At 38.4% G+C, this 21,938-nt stretch overlaps 1 protein-coding gene across 5 annotated transcripts in view; it reads right to left on the bottom strand.

Moving 5' to 3' along the window:
* Positions 1 to 2,923: 2,923 nt before the first annotated feature.
* ARHGAP18 (Rho GTPase activating protein 18) overlaps positions 2,924 to 21,938 on the bottom strand; it is a 94,572-nt gene continuing 75,557 nt past the window's right edge. For all 5 annotated transcript variants that reach the window (XM_014267554.3, XM_074537830.1, XM_005487728.4 and 2 more), the window contains exons 9-15: positions 19,770 to 19,929; positions 17,062 to 17,144; positions 15,596 to 15,802; positions 14,654 to 14,800; positions 9,109 to 9,233; positions 7,828 to 7,889; positions 2,924 to 5,294 (exon numbers count right to left, since the gene is read on the bottom strand). In XM_014267554.3, the coding sequence (XP_014123029.1) occupies positions 5,203 to 5,294; positions 7,828 to 7,889; positions 9,109 to 9,233; positions 14,654 to 14,800; positions 15,596 to 15,802; positions 17,062 to 17,144; positions 19,770 to 19,929 (876 nt within the window). In that variant the 3' untranslated portion in view covers positions 2,924 to 5,202. The remainder of the gene's footprint in view (positions 5,295 to 7,827; positions 7,890 to 9,108; positions 9,234 to 14,653; positions 14,801 to 15,595; positions 15,803 to 17,061; positions 17,145 to 19,769; positions 19,930 to 21,938) is intronic.

Genomic DNA, 21,938 nt, shown 5'->3' with positions numbered 1-21,938 from the left:
AAGGCAATTGCTGGAGGATCATTATTTGACTTCTAAAAAACAGATTAATTTCATCTCTTCTAGCCAGAAGCCAGCCATTTATGAACACTTTTCTTATCTGTTAAATGAGGATAATAGGTACTTACCCACTTCAGATGTGGTCTGTGTGCAACAGACCACAGTGGTACACAAAGAGTGGTATAAATATCTTTAAAGCATTGTTCTACACACAAAAAAAAATATTATAAATATTGCTGTAAGATTAGCACATACAAATTTTATACTTTTTGAATGGCTGCAACCTCTGAAAGATATGATTAGTTCTCTGCTGTGCTTCTAAGATGCATTTAAATGTGATACCAAGGAAACAATTTCTTTAGCAATCTTTCACCAAGTTAGCTTGCTGCTGCAATTTAACTCAATACTTAGGAAGACAGTGAGTTTTATTGGAGAGTTACATTGCTTTTAAGAATGTCTGACAAAGAAATAATGGGCTGGGAAAAGTTTCAAGCAGGCCTTTCTCAAACATTTCCTTCTTTGTTGGTGCTCACTGCCAAAAAGTGCATCTCCTTATCCTTGCATTCATCTCAGTCATGCCACTGACAGAAATTCAGCCAATATTTCCAAGACATCCAGATCCATTCATCTTCCTGCTTCCTACTGTCTTCTGGGAACCTCAGTGGAACGTTCAGAGATGCTGCTTGTTGACTTGCAAGATGAGAGAGACCTGTCTCGCTGCTGCTCACATAGGGGACACTTGGTTGGGATGACACCTTTCCTCCTGGCACCCACAGATACCCAGGGCTGGTCCATGAGCTTTGCACAAGGTGGGGAAGAACACAAGGCTATGGAAAATGAGTGCAAACTCTGAGGTCTTTGAAGAACAGGCAGTGTGAGAAAGGTGTCTACACGTCATACAAGCACTGGGGACCTTTCCCCTCCTTCCCCTTCCTTCACCAGAGGGCTTTTGAGCACAAAGCCATCTTTCCATGCTCCACAACATCCCGGCAGTGGTAAGAGGGACCATCACCTGCTTCCCCACTCCCTCCTCTCCCTAGTCCTGGCTGCTCTGCCCATGCAGGGCTGCACACAGCATTAATCTGGCAACAGGTGAAAAACCTCCTGCAGATGTGTTTCCCAAGTCACCAGTCAAACAAACAATGGTCACTTACCAAATCACCCCAAATAAGCAACTTATGCGGCACTGTCTTTTTAATGATAAAAGATTCTTATCAGCTTACCTGAACGCGTTTTGGACTTCTCACTTGTATCCTAATTTAATTACTTAATTATGAAGAATTAAGAGCCGGTACTTTCAATAAGCACTGAGAAGCCTCCTGTTCCTTTGCATGTACCCAGTAATTGTCACATTACAGATTTAGCAATGGTGTATTGCAATTGCAGCAAAGTTCTAAACTTCTAGCCTGTTATTTCTTTTTCCAGCAGGCGTTCGTTTTGCAGGATTTCAACTTATTAATGTCTCTTGTCATACAAATACCACTAGCTCTCTATAAAGATGTAAAGTATGAAATCACAAAATAATTATTGTTTAGTGCCATTGTGGTGGTTTGACCAGGAAGAAGTGGGAATTCTGGGAGGCTGTGGTCAAACCAATGGATGCTCGGAGTTTGATATTGGCACCTTGTGTGACCAGTGCAGTTTGGACACACCTCCGAGAATACACAGGGGTTAAAAAGCAGAGCTCTGGCCCTGGGAGGCTCTCTTGGGACGTCAAGGAGAAGAGGTCGGATCTCCCTCCCCTGTCCAGCCGCTGCTGCTGGGCAGGGGAGGGGCAGCCATGCAGTAGGCCCGGGGCCTGGACAGAGATGGGGGTGAGAAGGCCCTCAAGGATGGAAGGGTGGAGGAGCAGCCCCAAGAGACATCGGGCAGACATTTCCCCCCCCCAGGAGGGAAGACAGAGGGAGAGTCGGCGAGACGGAATGTGATAGCAGCCGGCCCAGAAGGAGAAAGGGGGGAGAAGGGTGCAGCCCGGCCGGCCGCAGCAGCAGCGCGTGTGGGAGTATCGTCATTCTGAGACAGGCAGAGACTGAAATTTTTAACCCCTTTCTTTCATGATTGGGGCCTTGCAAGAATGCTGATCCTCCTCGGAGCTGACTAAGAAGGGAGATAAGATGAAACAAGGACCTGGCCCAAAGGACGTAGAGAAGACTCGCTGAGTGAAGAGAGAGATGCTTGGAGTGGCCTTTTGGCTGGACTTTTCTTGTGGCCATGGACTCAGTTTGTTCCTGTGACACAGAGACTGCACTTAGGGGGAGGCAGTGCCTCAGAACCAGGAGGGTTCATCGTGGGGACCCCTCGGCCCCAGGGGGTTGGAAAAATATGGGGGGGACAGATGTCCCAAAGCAGAGACTGTGCCTTTTTGGAGTGAGACAAGGCATCCTTAAAAGACAACCCTAAAAGCAGCTCTGGTCCATGCACGGTGGTGAGAGCACTGGGCATGGAAGGAAGATGTCACAAGCGGCAAAAGGACTTTTTCCGGGCGGTGCCGAGTGACATTGGAAGCACAGAGGTTTCAGCATGTTTCCAGGGGAAGCCTATGGAACAAGAAGGACTCCTCTCCTCTTCATGAACTGAAGTTTGAGTATACTAAAGTGTGGTGCCAGACTGGGCAGTTGGTGATTTGGGAGAATGTATCGGATTGGGAAATTCAGGTAGTGGGGAGGAGGAAAGTGGTTTTTTTGTAAGGTTTTCAATTTTTTTTCTTTTCCTTATAGTTTTTCCCTATTTTCCTGTAGTTTAGGTAATAAAGTGTTCTTTATGTTTAAGCTGGAGCCTGTTTTGCTTATTCCTGGTCACATCTCACAGCAGACACCAGGGTGAGGGCATTTTCATGGGGGCACTGGCTCTGTGCCAGGCTCAAACCATGACAGTCATCTGGGTATGTTTTATGCACAAATATAAGAACTTGAATGAGAAAGTCAGAAAAAGTCAGAAACAAACAACATTTAATTACAAAAGAACTTTTTTAAATTAAAAAAAAAAACAATGGCACTAAACCAAAAGTAAAGTTATTTAAGAGATCATAACCACAGGTTGGTTGCAATTTTATACTGAAACTCTTAGGAACAGCTGTTCCCATCATTTGCACTTTACTCCTGATTAAAATAACACCTAGAGTTCCAGTAACAAGTAATCTTCTACAGAACTATAATGTATTATGAAAACACACATCACTTTCATAATACATGTCAAAAAAACCCCTTTATATTTATTACATTAGGTTCATAAATGTTCACCTAAGCATTGTACTGCTTTGCTACTCTATTCCTTCCATTTGAAGAACAGGGAGTTTGCTCTACAGACAAAAGTAATTTGCCTTAAGAGGATTTGCCCATAGTGGCACAGTGCTATACCACATGGGAATACCCAGCTAAATGGAGCATCGAGGGCAGTACAGTCACATTAGAACAATTTCCTCTTTTACTCATCCTGCTTTTCAGAACCAACCAGTGCAGCGCTTCCTCTTCATATGAAGACAGACTTTAAGAAACAATAAATATACATGGCCCCAAAATTGTTCATATGCTGTGGATAACTAATCAGCAGATGTCTAATTTATCTATGACCTTTCAGAGTTCTATTTCACTGCTTGTACATAAAAGGGAGAGTTCCAGTGGTTACTCTGTCAACACAGGGCTCACATCCAAAGCTCAGCAGAACGGTCCTTTATTCCTTTAATCAGCTTTGATCATGTAAAAAAATGTAATTCAGTCCTTGATTGCAAGTAGAATACTCCCTATGAGGTCAATATAAATCTCTGTGTGCACTGAGAGAAAGTATTTCATTCCAAGCATACAATTTCACAGTAGTTACTTCAGGTAGTCAGCACGCAGGTGTAAGCACTTGAGCACAGCTGAGCTAGTTTACAAATAAATTGTGAAGTGGTACACAACCTAGTGAGCCCAAAGTGTCGCTGTGGAACTGGGGCTCTGGAGCTTCAGGCCACGGCTCTTTGTGTTGCAACAAGCCTCCTCAGTCTACAATTCATTATCAGTGAATTCCATGGGGAGCTTTTAGTCCTTTCCTGAAAAGGGATGAATTTGCAATAGCTCTCTGTTGGAGCACTAATTTTTGAAGTGGTTTAGACAGCACCTATCAGCATCAGTGCAATCAGAACTTGATTTCTAACCTTGTCCAGGATATACCAGATATATAGCCAATGGAAAGTAATACCCACAGCAGACCCTTACATCGGTTTTGAGTGAAAGGTTTAATGGTTTGCTACCTATGAAATTGAGACTGCAGTTTCCTTCCACAGTTATTTTATTTTTCCTGAAAATGTTTATTATGCTAGTAACTTAAAAGTTTTGGCAGTTCATAAAACTCAATCTATCAGAAGTCCAAAAAACCTGAAATCGGTGTATGTAACATGGCTGCAATCACTGCTGAAATACCTAAAAGGTTTTTCTAGTGCATGACAATATGCCAGAAAGGACAATGCCTAGAGTAGTGAGCTTTAAAAAGACTCACCTTGTCATGTGATCCTTTCTTTGTTTTTTTTTCTTTCTTTTGTTTTGTAATAATCTCAAGAGCACAATCAACTGGAGTAAAAATAAAATTACTTAGAAGACCTAGCAAAAAAGCTGCATAGAAAGCATCTTCACAGTTGTTTTTAAATAGTTTTCATCAAACTTTAAATTAGGACGTTCAAAGACAAAATACATTGCATTGCAGTTTTTTTCCAGTGAAATTCACACTTATCTGGGAAATTCATATGACTCAGTCAGGTATTTTTAATACTGTACCATTCAGAAGTGCTGATCGGGATTTGGTTCTCTATTGTAATAGCACTGAAAAGACCTATATGAACACAAAATGCTACACAGAGAGTTTGTAGGTCTCTAATGCAAAGAGTTTAAACACCTGCTTGAAAAATAAATTCTTAAACAAGACCTACCAGATGGGAGGTAGCTTAGTGCCATTAAAATATTTAAGGTACTTATATATAAAATATATAAGGTACTTATGCTCGTTTCAAACATGAGTAGGAAAATTGTGCTATCTCCAAAATTTTGCTGCAAGTAAAACTGAAAGTTTACTTGTTATAACTGTTGGGTCACTATCGCCTTTTTTGTTTTAAACTGGATAAAGTTCTATTAATATACACAGTGGTTGAATGTTGAGAGGACACACTCTCCCTTTGAAACATTCAGCCGTACAACGTAAGTCCACAGGTTGGAGGTTTTGCCATTAGCTGTGATCTTAGCTCTGCTTAGGTTTTATAACCCACTCAGCATTTGGGTTGAGCTGGTATAGGTCCTTCATGTAGGTATCATCATCAAGGCAGCGTTCTCCTAGAAAAAAAAAAGCCACGTGGTTACACCAGCACCAACAGAGAAAAGAAACAACTTCCAAAGTTCCTGTACTGTTTTACTCCATGACATTTTCACAGTCTCTCTGTGGTGTTTAACAAAGGACAATGCACATAAAAGTTGGAGTGCTCCTACCCTTCCTGTCTGCCTTGAGGAGGAAGAGAAGAGGAAGAACGAAGGAGAGAAAGGGCTGCTCTACCTCTGCGACATGTTCTAGGTCAGATTCCTCACACAGACCATGCAGATGCAATGTCCTGATCTCTCATGATTATATCCAAAAACTACATTCACATTTGCATGGAAGCCCATTGAAATTTCAGGTTATTTTCCCCTTTTTAAATGCTAAGTTTGTGAAAGGTTTTTGCTTGCTAAGAATGTGTTACTCCCTATTTTCCTCCTCCTAAATCAGCTGTTCTGTACAGCACTTGTAATAGCTGCTGTCCTAGGAGGGAAAAGTAGTACACTGTTCTTGGTGCAGGCAATTAATTTATGTCTAGTAGCAATGATGAAAATAGCATATGCTGATCCATCAAGATCTGCTCATTCTTCCCATTCCCCTACAGGCAAAGCATTATCTCATGCATTTGCAGCTCTACATCACAGCTCCTCTTCTACTCCGCTATGCAATTATTTGGGGTGGATGACTCGTGCCAGACAGACATTTCCAGTACTTGCACTGCTGAGACAGGAGGCAAACACAGGTAGAATGGTGCAGCTGAGTTTGTCTGCCAGCTCTTTGGCCTCCCTGCTCAACCAGGCACAGTCTCCATCTGCTCTCTCTAGAATTTTAATCCGAACCTCTGTGACCAGTACTGCCCATGTTGCTGAGCTAGGTCTTCTCCTCTGCACAGTGCAGCATGTTCAGGCAGTGAGAGCATGGGGACAGCACTTTGCTATGTCCCTATCCATCCAGTCTTGGGCACAAATCTGCAGAAGTCCCATTTAGTGCCCTGAAATTCTACAGTGTACTGACTACTAAAGAAATGTGTGCAGACTTCAGCAGCTGCATCTGCTAGAGGACAAGATCACAGTGTTGTGCTTGTTACAATTTCAAGTACAAGTGTAAGGACATGAGAGTGCCATGAGCTCCTCAAGTCTTGTTTTGGGCTCTCTCTACATGAGTCAGGCACACTGTGAAGAGAGACAGATGGCAAAGGTCAGGACAGCTGGTTTACTTGAACCTGTATGGCAGGTTAAAGGCAGCGAGTTTCTCTTACTTCAACTGAGAGTATTAATAAGGACTAAAAAGGACTTATTAAACTGATTAAAGTTGAAATCCTCTGGAAGTAAACCATTCAGACAGAAAAAACATCTAAGCTTTCTAACCTATGTCACAGCAAAACAAAATAAATCTGCACTTTCTCTAAGAGAAATACAATTTAGTCACAATTTAAAGTCACAAATTTAAAGTAACAGTTGTTCCAGTTTCATTGGAATTCTGGTACAAAACCTTTTTTCCTGCAATGATTACACCTCTGTAGAATAAAAAAGATATTTGTCTCCTTCAAAAAAGTCTTACATCTGGGATTGCAACCTGCTTTAACAGGCATAGGAAATGTATGCAGATACTGGATTTGCAAGAGAACATATAATACATTCATCTGGCATCCAACCATCTCAGCAACTTATTTATCAGACTTAAACATACCTGTTGCAGGAAACATAAGTGCCATTTTTAATTAAGTCTTTTGGTTTAGACAAACATGCAAAAAACATGATTTATAATAGTGATTAGAATAAAAGAAAAATGCTATAAATAGCAACTTACAAACGGAATTGAAATTTGCAAAGGAACAAGTACTACATGTGATTTTATAATGCCAAGTAAGTTTAACAGGACACAGTTAAGGAAAAAAGTAAATGTAAATCCAATCTACTACTGCTTTCTAGTTCTCCTTTTGTTTTCCTGAACATATGAAAAATACTCCGATTAGAAACTGATTTCTAATGCAAAAATACTCTTGCATTTGTAGAAGAAAACTTTAGAACTGGGCTCAGAATTATCCTTGGCATTAACTTTGCTTATCTGCTATTTACTTTAATCAAAAGGATCTGGAATAAGCAGAGTAGGAAAGACTAGCTGTTGGAAAATTTTATCACATGGCCATCTTTCTGGCTGAGCATTTTCTTTCCCCCAGAAGAACACTCCCCCCAAAGTGACACTCAAATGCAGAACATGAAGGAATGAAAGTTCATTTATTATGCCTCAATACAAAAAGATGAATAAGATGAAATCCAAGCACCTTTGTATCCAACCTTTCTGCGCTTATTCACTGTACCTACATATCAGGAACATCTGTTACAGCTGCCAACTTCCTCAGGGACAGATGGTAAGATACCACTAGTATAATGATTACACCAACATCTCTGCTGCCTTCTCCACAAGGGCAACTGTCTGCCTTAGTGTCAGGGAGAACAAGAGACATGAATAAAAATGCAACCACAGTGAAGCCCATGGACAATGTACCAAGGAATCCTATTCTAGCAAAGTAAGTTGTTCAGAAGCCATTCTTACCAATATTTCCTCCTATTTCATAAAGAAAGACCTCTTCTTTCTTGAGTGTTTGGACATTTCCACTGTGGGGAACAGAACATAATGATGATATTACAAAGGTGGTTGTGGATCAGCCACCTAGACATGTCTGGGAGAAGTTAATGCTAAGTAAAATCAGCACTGCACCTGTCACAAATCCTTACTGACACAATCAGTGAACAAGAATACCCTTGCATGTCAGTGCAAATGAACAGTCCTGCAAGTGAACAGTACACTAGAAAAGGTAAAATAAGATAAATATGAAGAAACTGCACGTTTTAGGAAAGAATTTCATTGTTATTAGCAAGTAGCTTGATATTTACCCTTTGATTTTTCTTTTACTGATGCTGCAAAAATAAATATTTCCCTCAAACATGCCATATTTCAGAAAAAAGCCTTATGGTTGGGTGGGAAAAATCACTTTCTTGCTGGATTTAATTGTATTGCAATTAAAAGAAGTAAAAAACAGACAGTGGAAAAATAAAGTCCCTGTATTACAAAGGGATTCTATTATTCTCACTGCTTAATTGTAATAATATATGCTAAAGCCCAGCGAGAAAATAACTTTCTGACAATGGTGTAAAACTCTAAAAACAGCATTTAGGAAAAAGCAGATTCTAAATCTCAACTAGAGTACCATATTATTGCTTTAGATGAATAGCTAGATGTGATAAACACGTGCATTAATTTTATTTTTTTTTCAAAAGGTTCATAAAATTTCTCCCTTTCTAAATGGATTTGAATGACTAAAATGTAGCTTTTGGTTTAAAATCATTTAATGTACATGACATTTTCACATCATTATACTCCAGTACCTATTATGCTGTTACACAGAAATGCATGTCCTGGGGTGCCTTTATGATGCTTGTATTTTAAATAGATTTTTATATATAAATGTATTATATATTTACATAATAAATGCATTATTTAAAAAAAACCAAAACTTTCTTCTTTCCTCATTCCTCTGTTTTCTTAGAGTTCCCTTCTGACTTGTCCCCACAAAATTACCAAACTATTCCTGACCCATCAGATTAAATAGCAATTAACTTTTTACTAACAGCATTTATGTATTCCTAAAGGTTTCCTAGGCTTTAATAACATTTAAAAGCATTAATTCCTCAAGTGTGTATTTTGATGGCTAAATTCACCCAAACAGTTCATGAACTGACCTGGACTTTGAGTATTTTAAAACTTTTTTTCTTGATATAATAAATGAAGAGACACTTCTCCCGACATGATAACAAAACAAAGATGTGTTTATACCTTTTCTGGCTGAGAAACCTGGCTACTATATCACCGGCTTTCAGCTCTTCTGTCAGCTGTATTGCCATGGAAACTTTGGAAAGATGAGGCGCCTGCACCCGTATCACTCCCTGAGGAACATCAGTCTGCAAAGCAATAAGAGTGGTGGAACAAAGCTGCTAGCAGCTGGCTTTGATGAGCTTCTCAAAATACAGTATGGAATAAGTAAGTAAGTACAGTGCTCTGCACTTCACTATCTACTCCACTTCTCTACAAACATACAATAACTACGGCGCAGTTCAGTAAATTACATCCGACCTTCAAAGCTCTTTTTAACAACAGGGAGAACTTCAGAACAAAGGAACAGTAGCATTTAATTATTTTTCAAAGATGTTAAGAATAACAATAACAATTATGCTACATTAAGAACACACTTTGGTATGATAAGAAGCATGTGACACTGATATGAAAAATTCTTGCTGCAAGCATGAAAACCAGGCAGTGCTCCTACACCAACCCTCTGCCAAAACTTCTGGAAGAAACCTGTCCAGTTCCATTTAATCTGAACTTCCTGACCAAAAAAAAAAAAACAAAAAAAACCCCACAAAGTATTCATGGATCAGTCTACTTTAAAGGATTCTTCTTTCCTTTTTGTAAACTTTATTTTTTAAAAACAGATATTCACTACTGCAGGTTTTTCTCCCTATTTCTTATTGTTCAGCTAGGCAATCTGCCCTATATAACAGTCTGACTATATGATGGATTTGTATTTGATTTCAAACCATAAGTCCTTGATGATGAATATTGATTATATTAGCTACAGAGAAGGAGGACAAAAGACAGCTTTTCTGTCCCACTTGTAGGTACATGACATTTCAAGTTACAAAATATATAATTTATTTGTGAATAAGGTCCTGATTTCTGTTCCTGGAAATATTTCTATTCCTATTACATTATCATTTACCCAAACCTACTCCTTTTGATAGGAAAATAAACTAAGAGTCTCTGTACTCAAGGTTGATTATGGCAGTTCATTGCCTCCTTTCCCACCCCAATTTACCCAATTGCAAGGCTGAATATTTTTTCTTCCATAATCAATTAATAAATCCAGGCACCTGTGAATCTAAAATAGCTTCTCTGAAACCATCAGAGTTAAATGAGTACAGAACAAGTACAAACGTGAGCAGAATTGGAAGAATAGTTTCCTGAGAAAGCTGAAGGTTCATTACTATACAAATGATGAGTTATGGTAAGCAATTTTAACCAAACAATCCTTTTTGTCCAGTCTTATTATTTATCGATTTAAAAATCCTAGACACCATAACTACTTCTGTCAAAAGCAGCAAGAATCATCACATTGAGAATTTGCTATGTAGTAATTGTGGAATCAAAGACTTGCAAGATTGCAAGAGATCTCTGTGAGATTTCCCCTAGATTAACTCTAAACTTGTCACATCTGTTTTTTAAGGCCTCCACCTACAGGAACAGTGTCTATAGCCATCTGCTAGGTAGTAAATCCTGCTAAAAATTTTTTTGCCTCTTTCCAAACTTCTGGGATTCTGGCAAAAGGAAATTACATTTTTAAAGATGAAATTATTGTTTATAGACCTATCTGGTCTTCCACCAAATTCAAATTGGTCAATTTAAACTAGCTTTCATTTTTGTATACAGTTCTTGATCTTGATCATTTTGTCTTAGTTGATTTTAATGGAGTGTCTCCAACTTCAGCTGGATGACTTTTTTTTTTTTCCTACACAGCAGGCATATGATAAATTATTTAAAAAGCAGTTTACTTTGAGTATATGAGAAAAAGAACAAGACTCTGTGGACACACAGAGCTCTAACATTATGGTCAAAGATCAAACAGAATAATTACTTTGTTTATTCACAGAGAATCATTATTAGCTCAGCTAATTAATGCATTTTGCCACTTTCACCACCTGCATTTCCAGGAGAAATCATGCTCAGCTGCACAATATATTCATGCTGCCAAACTACAGAGAGAACAGAACCTGAGCATCCCCAAGCCCATACACTGTACAGGTTAGTGGGAAATAAAACATGGCCTAAAACCTCTAAGAGCTGAATGACAGGACCTATTCTCTGAACAGCACAGCCCAAAATACCCAAGTGAGGGGCTGGCTCCATATCACAACATATTAAGCTATAAACCTATGAGAGGACTGACAACACACTGAAGAGTGGGTCACCAGTGCTACTCAGTTTGCAAGTTCCCTCCCCTGCCTCACAGGTCCTCTCAGGTCAGACTTAAACACTGCAACCTCTGGCTGAAATAGGCACTTGCATTATTAAAAAAACTGAAGACAGCACATCCTTACTTCAGGGAAAATACATTGGCCTACAACATTTAGTCTGCAGCAGGCAGAGCAGTCACCTGTGAGGTACTAATCTTTTTCAAACCCTTCCTTTTCAGAGTGGCTTAGAATCTATATAACACAGAGAAGAGCAGCTGCCTGGCTATAGGATCTGGGCTAGGTCTCTTCCAGTTTCTTCTAATCCATTTCTCCTGACCCACTTAAATATTTTTCACTCTAGGTGCAGAGAGAAATGTGACTATGCAATATTTGCACTAATGAAGGAATATTATACATACTTATTCAAGGTGCAAAGTATACCAAACAGGTATGGGGCAGAACATTGTGAAGAACAAAATTGATTTTCAAAAGGATCTTGCTACATGGAAGGCAAACGCTGAAAGAAATGCAAAGCAGGTCTTGTCTTTGGGCTGCAAAATATTGCACTTAGTTTGGGACAAAAAACTAGAAAACCATACACAGAGAAATGATTTAGCAGGTAATAATTTTTTAGTAAATGATCTGACACTGCAATGAGTGGCATATTCAGCTGGAGTCAGAAAGGTTACTCTGTAAATTCAATCAGATCATGCAAACAGAAGGGTCATGGGACACAACGGATTTTACAACCTGCAGCAGCTCAGCCCAGTGCATTGCGCTCACATGATAGCTCCCTTTCTGGAACAACTGCACCATACAGAGGAATACAATGACAGATGGTTGAGACGTGGCTAAAGGCAGTAGGTAAATTTTCAGTCCTGAGGGCATCTTTCTTTGTCTGTCTAGAGCATTATTCAACCCAACACCAACACAAAGACTTAATCCCCAACACTGACTTGGGGCCATAGGTATGCATAGGTATCACAAAAAGCAATTAACCCTCACAAGCCCTCTAATATTAACCACTCTCAACACTGTACAGAGATCTCACCTGGAGTTTGCAGTAAATGCTTTTTAACCTCTGTCTGAAAAGGGAAAATGTGATTGATAGAGAGGCCTCATCAGAGCTAAGATGAAATTTTATCCAAATGAGCTGCTAATAAGAACGCGGATACGGAGTAATTTCTGGAGAATATGGAGGTGACTCAGGTTCTGTCCATATCTGTCTAATCATGTAGGGTGCCACAGCAAGTGCTAGAAAACAGAAATTTTTCCTCAGCTATTGTTTGTAAGCACACAAGGTAATTAGGTATTGTGCTTAAAAAAAGACTGGATGTGGCAGTCAGTGCCATGGTTTAGCTAAGGTGTTTGGTCATGGGTTGGACTCAATGATCTTTAAGGTCTCTTCCAACCTAGTGATTCTGTGAATTCTGTGAAAGTTTCAAACAGGTTTCACTGGAGTGGGAAATTCACCATGTCTGGGTACCTCACTTACCACCTGACAGTTAAATATAGTTCAAAAATTGCACAGGAAATTTACCTAATTTGTAAATTAAAGCAGTATGAATTGAAAACTAGGGAGAAGGAAAACCCAAACCAATAAATTTTCCTGAAAAAATGAGACATTTGTAATTGAAAAATGTATAAATTGTCATTCACAATGAAGGCTTATCAATTTGTGAATATGATTTTAAGACTAATATGTTCTCAAGCACCCAAAATTACTGAATGCTTGCAATAAGCATGAAGGATTTGTAAAAAATTGTACCATTTAATTTTGACAAAAGTCTCCACAGAAAACTACGGCGTAAAGAAAATCATTAAATAGTAACTTTACATTTACATTTGAATAAGAATATTACACGAGGCTTCAGTTCTATCTCCCCAGTGGATTAGAAAGGCATAATTTACTCTAAAAGACCTCAGCCCTAATTCCCAGTGGATTAAAAAGATATATCTTTGCACTGAACTATAAAAAGGTCTAATATCTGAACTTGAAACAGCATTTATTTTTTCACTGTATTTTCTGTTATTTCAGTGTTGAACACAGGATGGCAGCATTAAGTGAATCACATCAACTCAAGTGAATTCAATTCAAAGAATTCTTTTCTTATTAGACCAGGAAAAACAAATTCCAATGTTTAATTAGCTTTATTTTAAAATCATATGTAAGTCATTCTGTGTAAAGGTTCCTGCATACAAACAGAAATTAAAGTCATGCAAAGTGATGCCTGGGGAATTAATTAATTTTGGACATTAAGATATGTGTCAAATACTGTATAAAAAATGAGATAGGAACACTGAAATATAAGTCTCCAGCCGATTCTGGACATATAGCATATTCATTTGCCATATTCTATTTGCTTCGGCTTAAAAGCTTAAAAAATGCCTTTATAAGAATATGACAACCCTTTTTTTGGTGACAGCCTGACATACACACGCTTGGTAATAAAACCAGACTGCTCAGAGCAGACTGCATTTCTACCAGCGACCACAAGATGACTCTACCTCACCAGAATCTTCACTGTGACTTCAACCCACAAGGGGGTACTTTCACACCACCCAAATGAGAGATTCTCACACCACCCAAATCTGATACGTTTTCATTATGCTATCAGAATACACGTATTTGGTATTATCTGTTCGTGTATTTAAACCAACTTTGGAATAATGTACTTCAAATGCTTTATAATTAAGGTAGTATATTGTATAGGCTAAAAAAGTTTCAAAAAATTGTAATTATAAAAATTATCAACAATTTCAACATGCACAAGCTGTATTTTTAAAGTTTTGATGTCAGTGGGAACAGCTCAACTAAAATGTTTCTGAACTACAGGAAAAATTAACACTACAACTGCCACATGACTTTTGTATTTTAAAGAGTGTGTGAAGAGTGTTCTGCTGAACTTATGCCTTGGTATCACTGATGGGTATGGCAGAAGCCAATTATCTAAAGGAGAGATACTGAACTGTGGGTTATATACACTGGGTAGGCTGGCAGTAGCCACTTGGACAGTAGCTGCATAAGAAGCAGTTCATCAGTTTTTCATGTTTGTTTCATCCTTTGGGATTTCTTGGGTTGGGCAGGTTGTGCATGTTCTAGCTAAAAACTGGGACAATGAGTTCAGTGCCTAGCATTTTTTAGAATATTTTTTTAGAAATATTCTGAAAAATCTGTGAAAACAAACAAAAAACAGTACAATCCTCTAAATGTGTCATGCCAGTAACCCACAAACTGTGAAATCCACATTGACTTGCTCTCTATTGAAATTCTCAATTAAAAAAATGTATATATCCCCTCTGCTCTATCCACTTTTTCACTAAAAATTACGATCCTATTAATAAAGCATTTCAGATACATGTTTCCTTACATCATTAGGAGTCTTCTCCTGTTTCTCATGCTTTTCCCGGTCATATGCCATCTTTTTTAGAAGTTTCTTCATAGCTTTGTCCTTTTTCTCCTTCTTCTGGCTTTCAGTGTTTTGTTTTCTCACTTGGTTAACAATAAACTTCGGAATCTAGATAGAGTAAGCATGAATAACTATGTCATTTTCTTACCAAAATATTGTAAGTGGCCAGATTATCAGGTAGAACTCAAAACCAGTATTTCTTTCCAGTAGAGATTATAATATAACTATAAAAATAAATATAGATTAAAATAATATAAAATTGTGAAACAGTTTTAAAACCACTCCATTTGTGATAAAATATTCCATTCAGTAACTTCTCAGGGGAAGAGAGGTGGAATCATACAGCATTTTTACTTTTGTCAGCCAAAAACACATACTTAGTGTGTAAAATGGTACTAATTACTTTTCCTCACATGCAGCAAAGGTCAAAACTGTTTCAAGCTGCCGATGGACAACACACCTCCAACTTGTCCAGTTTATCTAAGCTAGAGCTTTGCTTAAGACCAGGATACATCTTCATGCTTTATCAAAACCTGTTTTATATAATATTAAGTTTGGCCCAAAAGGGCAATGAGTTCAAACACTGTGTTTCCTGCTGATATCTCTAAGCCAAAAGAATTGACCACAGCAATATATACTGATAGACCAAATACATACTCCCCAAGGACTTATTTTTGAGTTCACCTATAGTACATACAATATTAAAACTCTGACCACCAGAGCTTAACACTAGATGTAATATTTTTGTTTTGCTCCCATAAGAGTTATCCATGACCAAGAACCCAGCTGGATCAGTCTGATCCTCTTCTATATCATGGATGTAACTTCGCATGACTTCTCTATTCAGATACACTGTTGTGAAATTTATCATCATCCCCCCTCCCCCCTTAAAACCACGCTTACTGTCCAGAGAAGTTTTTGGTACTGAATCATAAAGCGCATGACGTTTGCTGTCCCAGCTGCCATGACAAACTCGCGTTGTTCAATAGCCTTTGAGCCAAACCCATGAAACGTGAAAAGGTTTGGGGCCATCACCATTGCAACATTCTTCAGCGTCATCTTATTTTTGTCTCGGTGATCAATTACCCTTTGGAGGAATTCAAGCAGTACCTGAAATAAGAGCAGAACTTTCAGCTCAGCTTTGCATGTGAAAAGTGAAGCATGTGCAGAGTTCAAAATGAACGTATGAGTGAAACACGATGTTGCATATTTTTCTGAAAAAGCTCTTAAATCCTAAGAAAACCACATTAAAAGCAATCAATAATAGAAGTGTGAATATATTTATTCACAGAACAGTAATGAGAGTTTTGTTTCCTTCAAATAATGAAGTAAAACATTCTTGTTTTTGTGGCTAGCATTTTCAAAAGCATTCATGTGACTTTGAGGCCCTGCAGAGTAAGATTTGTTTCAAAACCTTTGTTATGTAGGTGTATAAGCAGCATCCCACAGATGCTTGTGAAGACATTACTGTTGGCATTTGTTAAATTGAAAGTGAACACAATAGTGCCAGCTGTCATGGTTATGGAAACATGGAGTGGCTAATTCTGTAAGGTAAGCAATTCACAAATAAAGCACTGCATTGTGAATGACAGGTAGCCAGTTAGAAACTGGCCATTTTCAATTAATTTGGTTCCAGATATTTGTAGCTCAACTCAGGAGCCTTCTTGACTGCCTCCACACAATAAATAAACTCACAAATAAAGTCTTGTTTGAACAGTAAGACCTGGTAGGATTTTTTGCCTGTAATGTTGTAATGATGATGTTCTGCATCCTACACAAATCCTGCATTCATTCTTGATTGTAACAGCTTTAATGGTAAGCATATTCTGAAAAAAGCATTAATAGCTTTGCTACAAAAGGACAAACACAAATTGGAAGAATCCATGTAACATGCTACAAATAGCAACAGGAAGTGTAAATTTCTAGTTTACTGAGAATAGAAAAAACAGCACAGAGAAAAGTGAGGAACAAATATGAAGAGCTAACCCACTTCATAAAAGGAAACTCACATTCATTGTATTCTAACACTATTTATTTTTTGCACTGAAAATAATGACTGGTGCAAAAAAAAAAGGGTACAAAACTTCTAAGGTTGCTCACTGGGAGATTACTATTGCAATCCTGGAAAAATGTCAAGTCACATTCTTTAAAGTCATTTGGGAGGAGTTAGGGCCCTGAGTTGTTTGTTTTTTGGTTTTTTTTTCCCCCAAAGTCATGTGAAATATAGGGGAATAAAAAGAGTCAGTAATTTCAGCATTAACTTTGAAATGAAAAAAAAAGAATGTTCAAAAGACAGCAGCATTCATTACAGTGGATTCACAGAAACAGTCAAAACATTTATGCAGGAAAATACTATTAATAATTCTAACCTTCAGGGTGTCTCTGTTTGCTTCAGGTAGAAGGATAACCAAAAGATTCAAAGCTTGCAGTTGCTGTTTCCTCGTTGGGAGATCTGCCAATAAAGCACACAGAGCTCAGTATTTTTAAATAGTTATTTATACTCTCCAAAAAGCATGATTTCTAAGTTCAAACTTCTTGCAAAATGCTGAATGCATACACATGGCTAATTATCATAGTATGACAAAGGACTGGCAGATCCTGGTTTTCCGATACTCATTTCCAAATGTTCTTTTAGGATTCAGTTGGTGTGACTCAGCAGTCTTTTGGCACTGTTTTCTAGATGCCTTGTGATTCCTTTTTATTTTGCAATGCTACAAGAAGGGATAGCTAACGTTTCTTCCCTTCCTGAGCCTGTGCCCCAACACACCAAAGGGCCAACACTGCTTTCACAGCTTCTCTGGCTGCCTTCACAGTGGCATGATCTCCCAAGTCACTCACACAGAATGAGCACCACATGTAACTGAGGAAGGCAGGTCTCCAGCCACATAACCAACAGCAGCTGCAATGCCAAACCAGCGGGGATGAAACCAAGAGAGGAGAAGCTTAACACGTATCTAGAGCAGACAGTGCTGCACCAAAAGAGGTGATTAAAGAAAAGCAACGTTGCTTCTGTCTTTTACCAATTGCTCAGCAGTGCATTGTTCACCCAAGCTGCACAATGAATGCATCCCTACACTCCCACAGCTCCTAGAAGAGCTTCTATGTTCTGGCAGTGCAGAAAGTCCCACATTTGTCACTTGTCATAAACTTCCTCCTGTCATGCTTTAGAGGACGTGCTCTGGCAAGTCTTCTCAGTAGACTCCTAATGAATCAGGCCATACATAAAAAAAGTGAAGAAGGGGATACCTGTACAACATAGTTTTATCACATGATTTCAAAATTCAACAGGGTTGTTCCCATGCATCCTGCTGGGATTCCAACTGAATTGCTATTTCAAATACATTTCATCCAAATCAACTCAGGAGACACCACCAAACAAAAATAAAAGTTCATTGATGAAATAAAAAAGAAAACCCACCTTGCTGATTACCTTCTACCATACCAAAAATGAAGGCTCTGAATAAATGAGTGGCAAATTGTATAAACATTTAAAACATCAAGTAGTGAAAGCAATATTATCTACCTGCTTTAGAAAGACACACATTAAAAGTGAGGCTTAAATTTAGCTTCAAAACACCATATGTCACAATGCTAAAAAAATTGAGAATCAATCTTTTCCTAGGAAAGTAAGCAAAAAAAACAATTGCAAAACAATTAAAATTCATTACTTAAATGAAGAGTTTCTGTCTGCAACAATTGAATTTTAGCTGCTTACATTATTTAAATTAGTAAATTAAATTGTTCAAATTGTTCTTTAAATATTTAATTCTAACCACACTACTTAGTCACAGTATCATGAAAAATACTGACTACTGTTACAAAGATGGTCCTTTTTCTCTACCAACTAATCTTATTGCATGTAACCAACAAAAAAAACTATTTAAACAATGGGAGTCCATGAAGTGCTGGGTCTGCTTTGAAGTAAATCCTCTGGTTCAATATAGGAAGTGGTCTGGATCCTGGCACCTGAGTACTTCTGGGTAAGTAAAACCACATAAGCCTTCAGACAGCTCAGGAGCACAAGCAGAAACCCTCCTGGCTCCGATCACTATCCAGTAAATGAAACAACCTTGTGGAGCTCTTTGCTGCCAGCACCATCTGAAGTGTTCTGGCCAGTTTTAACTTGACAGTCAGTACTGCAAAATCAAGAACACTGTAGCAGGCCAAAGCACCAACCCCCTACTCTAACCAACCTGACAGCATTGAAAGGCAGCTCAGACCTGGGAGACTTGACATAGAAGTCAAGAATTTTTAAGGATATTTATCAGTTTGCCTGTCCATGTGAATTCTCTGAAGCCGAGTTTAGCTGAGTTGGTCAGAGCATGGTGCTAATAATGCCAAGGCTGATGGTTTGATCCCCATGTGGACCATTCAAAAAGCTGGACTTGAAAATCTTTGTGGATTCCTTCCAACCCACAATATTCTGTGATTCTATGAAAGCTCCTCTTAGAAATGAGCCATTGCTCTGCCTGCAGGCAAGGGAAATAGAACTTGCAGTCTCTTGTTGACTGGGGAGTAAATGTATGTGGGTTCTCACTCCAGATTCATTATCACCAACCCACTCTCTTCCAGTTACAGCTGGTATATTTGCTGTATAGCAACCAGTTAGCAAAGAGGACATTTTCACAAGAACTTGCTGATCTCAAGGGACCATGGACTATCAGCAGTTCTGACTATTCTGCTCTAACTTCTCCTCTTATAAATGGATAAAATACCCTAAAACCAGTATAAATTATCATTTGTTGTATTTCCTGAGGAACTGCTTATCTTTGTTGTGGTTTTCTTTTGAAGCAAACACTATTTATAAACTGAAACTGTCATATACATTTTCTGTGCAACCCTTGTATACCTCCTAACTACTATCAGAAGCATTAGGAAGTGAAAATGTGCTTTCATTGCATGTGTAAGCTATTAAAAGAGCTGTTACATGAAAGATGTTATTTGCACAGTAGCAAAATAATGCCCATCTTTTCTCAGGAGAACTGATATTGTTGCTATTCAATTTGTTTCTCAGCAAAGAGGCACTTCTCTGCACGGGTATCAATTCTTTCAGCAGAGACAAAAGGGCACTACTCACTCTGCACATCTTGGAATGCTTTGAGATATTCTACAGTGAGGAGTGGCTGAGGCAGTTCACGGATGAAGAGTTTTAAAAGACTTGCTGCATCATGTTGCTTCACATTTTCCCAGTTGAAAGTCCCTTCATAAAATTTTGCTTCCAGTTCTTGGCAAAGACCCTGAAATGCAATGGATACAGAGAGCACCAGCAATATTTGGCTGCTGGAAGTCACGCATTGTACACACAGCAATACTTTCCACACTCTGAAACGGGGGCAAGGACATCTGAAATATCACTTAACTCCAGTTGCTGCTGGTCTTTTGCTACAAAACAGATAAATGTGGGACCAGAAGTACTGCAAGTAAACACACATTAATAGGCAGCAGTCAAATCATATGGGAAAAAGTCCCATGGGCCTGAGCCAGGGCCATATGGACTAAATATACAGTAAGAAACAGGTATCATACTCAAGCACATAAGGGTCATGGCTTCCCTTCTACCCAAATATTAAGACTGCCTGATATACAGAGCAATTCTGAAACTGCTACCCAAGGGTGTTGCTATAGTGCATACATGGCCATTTTAATAAACAAATAAGACAATTATGAGTGTTGACACACAGCTTCTTATCAAAATATACACTAAGGTGAGGCTGGTTCTCTTTTTAAAACACAGGGCATGATTTGTGTAACTGAATAGCTGAATGTCTTGTCATCCACAGGGAATTCCATGTTGCTGGGCACACACAGCTTTGCCTAGCACATGCTGTCAAACACGCCCTGTGTGGAAGCGGCCTGTCCCACAAATCATGAGGTTATGCAGAAGAGTAAAGAGCTCTGAAAGTCTCAGTTGGAAGGTCACAACTCTGGGGCTGGGAAAGGATGGGATACTGTTGGAGCAGACATTACCATACCCCTGCCCTGCTGCCATGACAGGCCTTTCACAGATGCACAAATGGGAATACACTGCAAAGACCAAGTCCTTCTTAGTCTATTGCTAAGTATCAGGCTTGATCTCACACCCAGAGAAATTTCACACTAGGAAATTCATTAATTTCCTAGTCTGGCAGAGTGAAAAGTAACCTCAGTACAGAGGCCCTGAGGCACCTCTCACAGATCCCTCCCTTCTTCTAGCTCAGTTATTCTGGACAGAAAAGGAGGAGAGACACTGGCTTGTTTTGTAAAACGTGTGCTGTGGAAAAACATGGCCATAATTATTTATCTGGACAAGAAGGGCACATAGAACAGAGGATATTACATACATTTTTAGGATACCCTTCTCAATAAATTTAACTTTGTCCAAATGGAAAATGGATCTATTTACAAAGAAAATGTGGACACTTATTTTTTGTATAAAAATTGGATATTCTCAACTGTCCTCCAGAGAGATCTTCTGTCTCCACTGACTGTACTGGAGGTTCAAATGTGCAACAGTCATAATTCAGATGTCTAAAGTCAAGTGGGTATGATTTCCTGATGATCAAAAAGAGCAAGCTTTAGAAAGAGAGATGAAAATTCTCCCTCAGAGACTCATCACCTTCTCTATCCACATTCAGACCAAATCACTGCAATAAATGCAGTATTAAATGTATAGATACAATTATTTTATGAGAGGTAAATGGCAGAAATTTCAACTATGTGTCCTAGTGCTCCAATGCCTACATTTTAAAGTAAATGTATTTGACTATGTGGTATATCCAATGCACTTTAATAATAACCCTAAAATATACAGAATATGATAGCAAAGTATTTTTCTGTGTCTTTCTATAAACCTATATAATGAGGAAAAGACTTTTTTTTTGTTTAAGAAAATTAAAGGAAAACTTCAGTCATTTAGTATGATAAATGCTTCCTTTTTAAGAAGTTTTCTATTAGAATAAGTAAAAGAACTTAAAATATTTGCTAGCAAAACTATTGCTTAATTTAAAGAAGTAGTTCATGCAAATAGAGAGATTAAAAATAAATCAAAGCTGAATAGTGAATGATCCACTGTCTGGGAAATTGTATTAAGCTAATAAAATCAAAGAACAAACAAATAAACAAAATCACTACGAAATCACTCCAGTTTGCAGAACCAATGTCAAGTGGGAAATAAAGAATGGAGAAAAACTGAAAAAAAAATTAGTATCTTAGTTACCAGTAAATAAACAAACCCAACTTCCACAATATTCCCTTCTTTTAGTTGTTT

This window comes from Zonotrichia albicollis, chromosome 3 (assembly GCF_047830755.1).
Source record: "Zonotrichia albicollis isolate bZonAlb1 chromosome 3, bZonAlb1.hap1, whole genome shotgun sequence".
In the NCBI taxonomy this organism is placed as follows: Eukaryota; Metazoa; Chordata; class Aves; order Passeriformes; family Passerellidae; genus Zonotrichia; species Zonotrichia albicollis.
The sequence above is the reverse complement of the archived record's forward strand: the minus strand, read 5'-3'. Positions and strand labels throughout refer to the sequence as shown.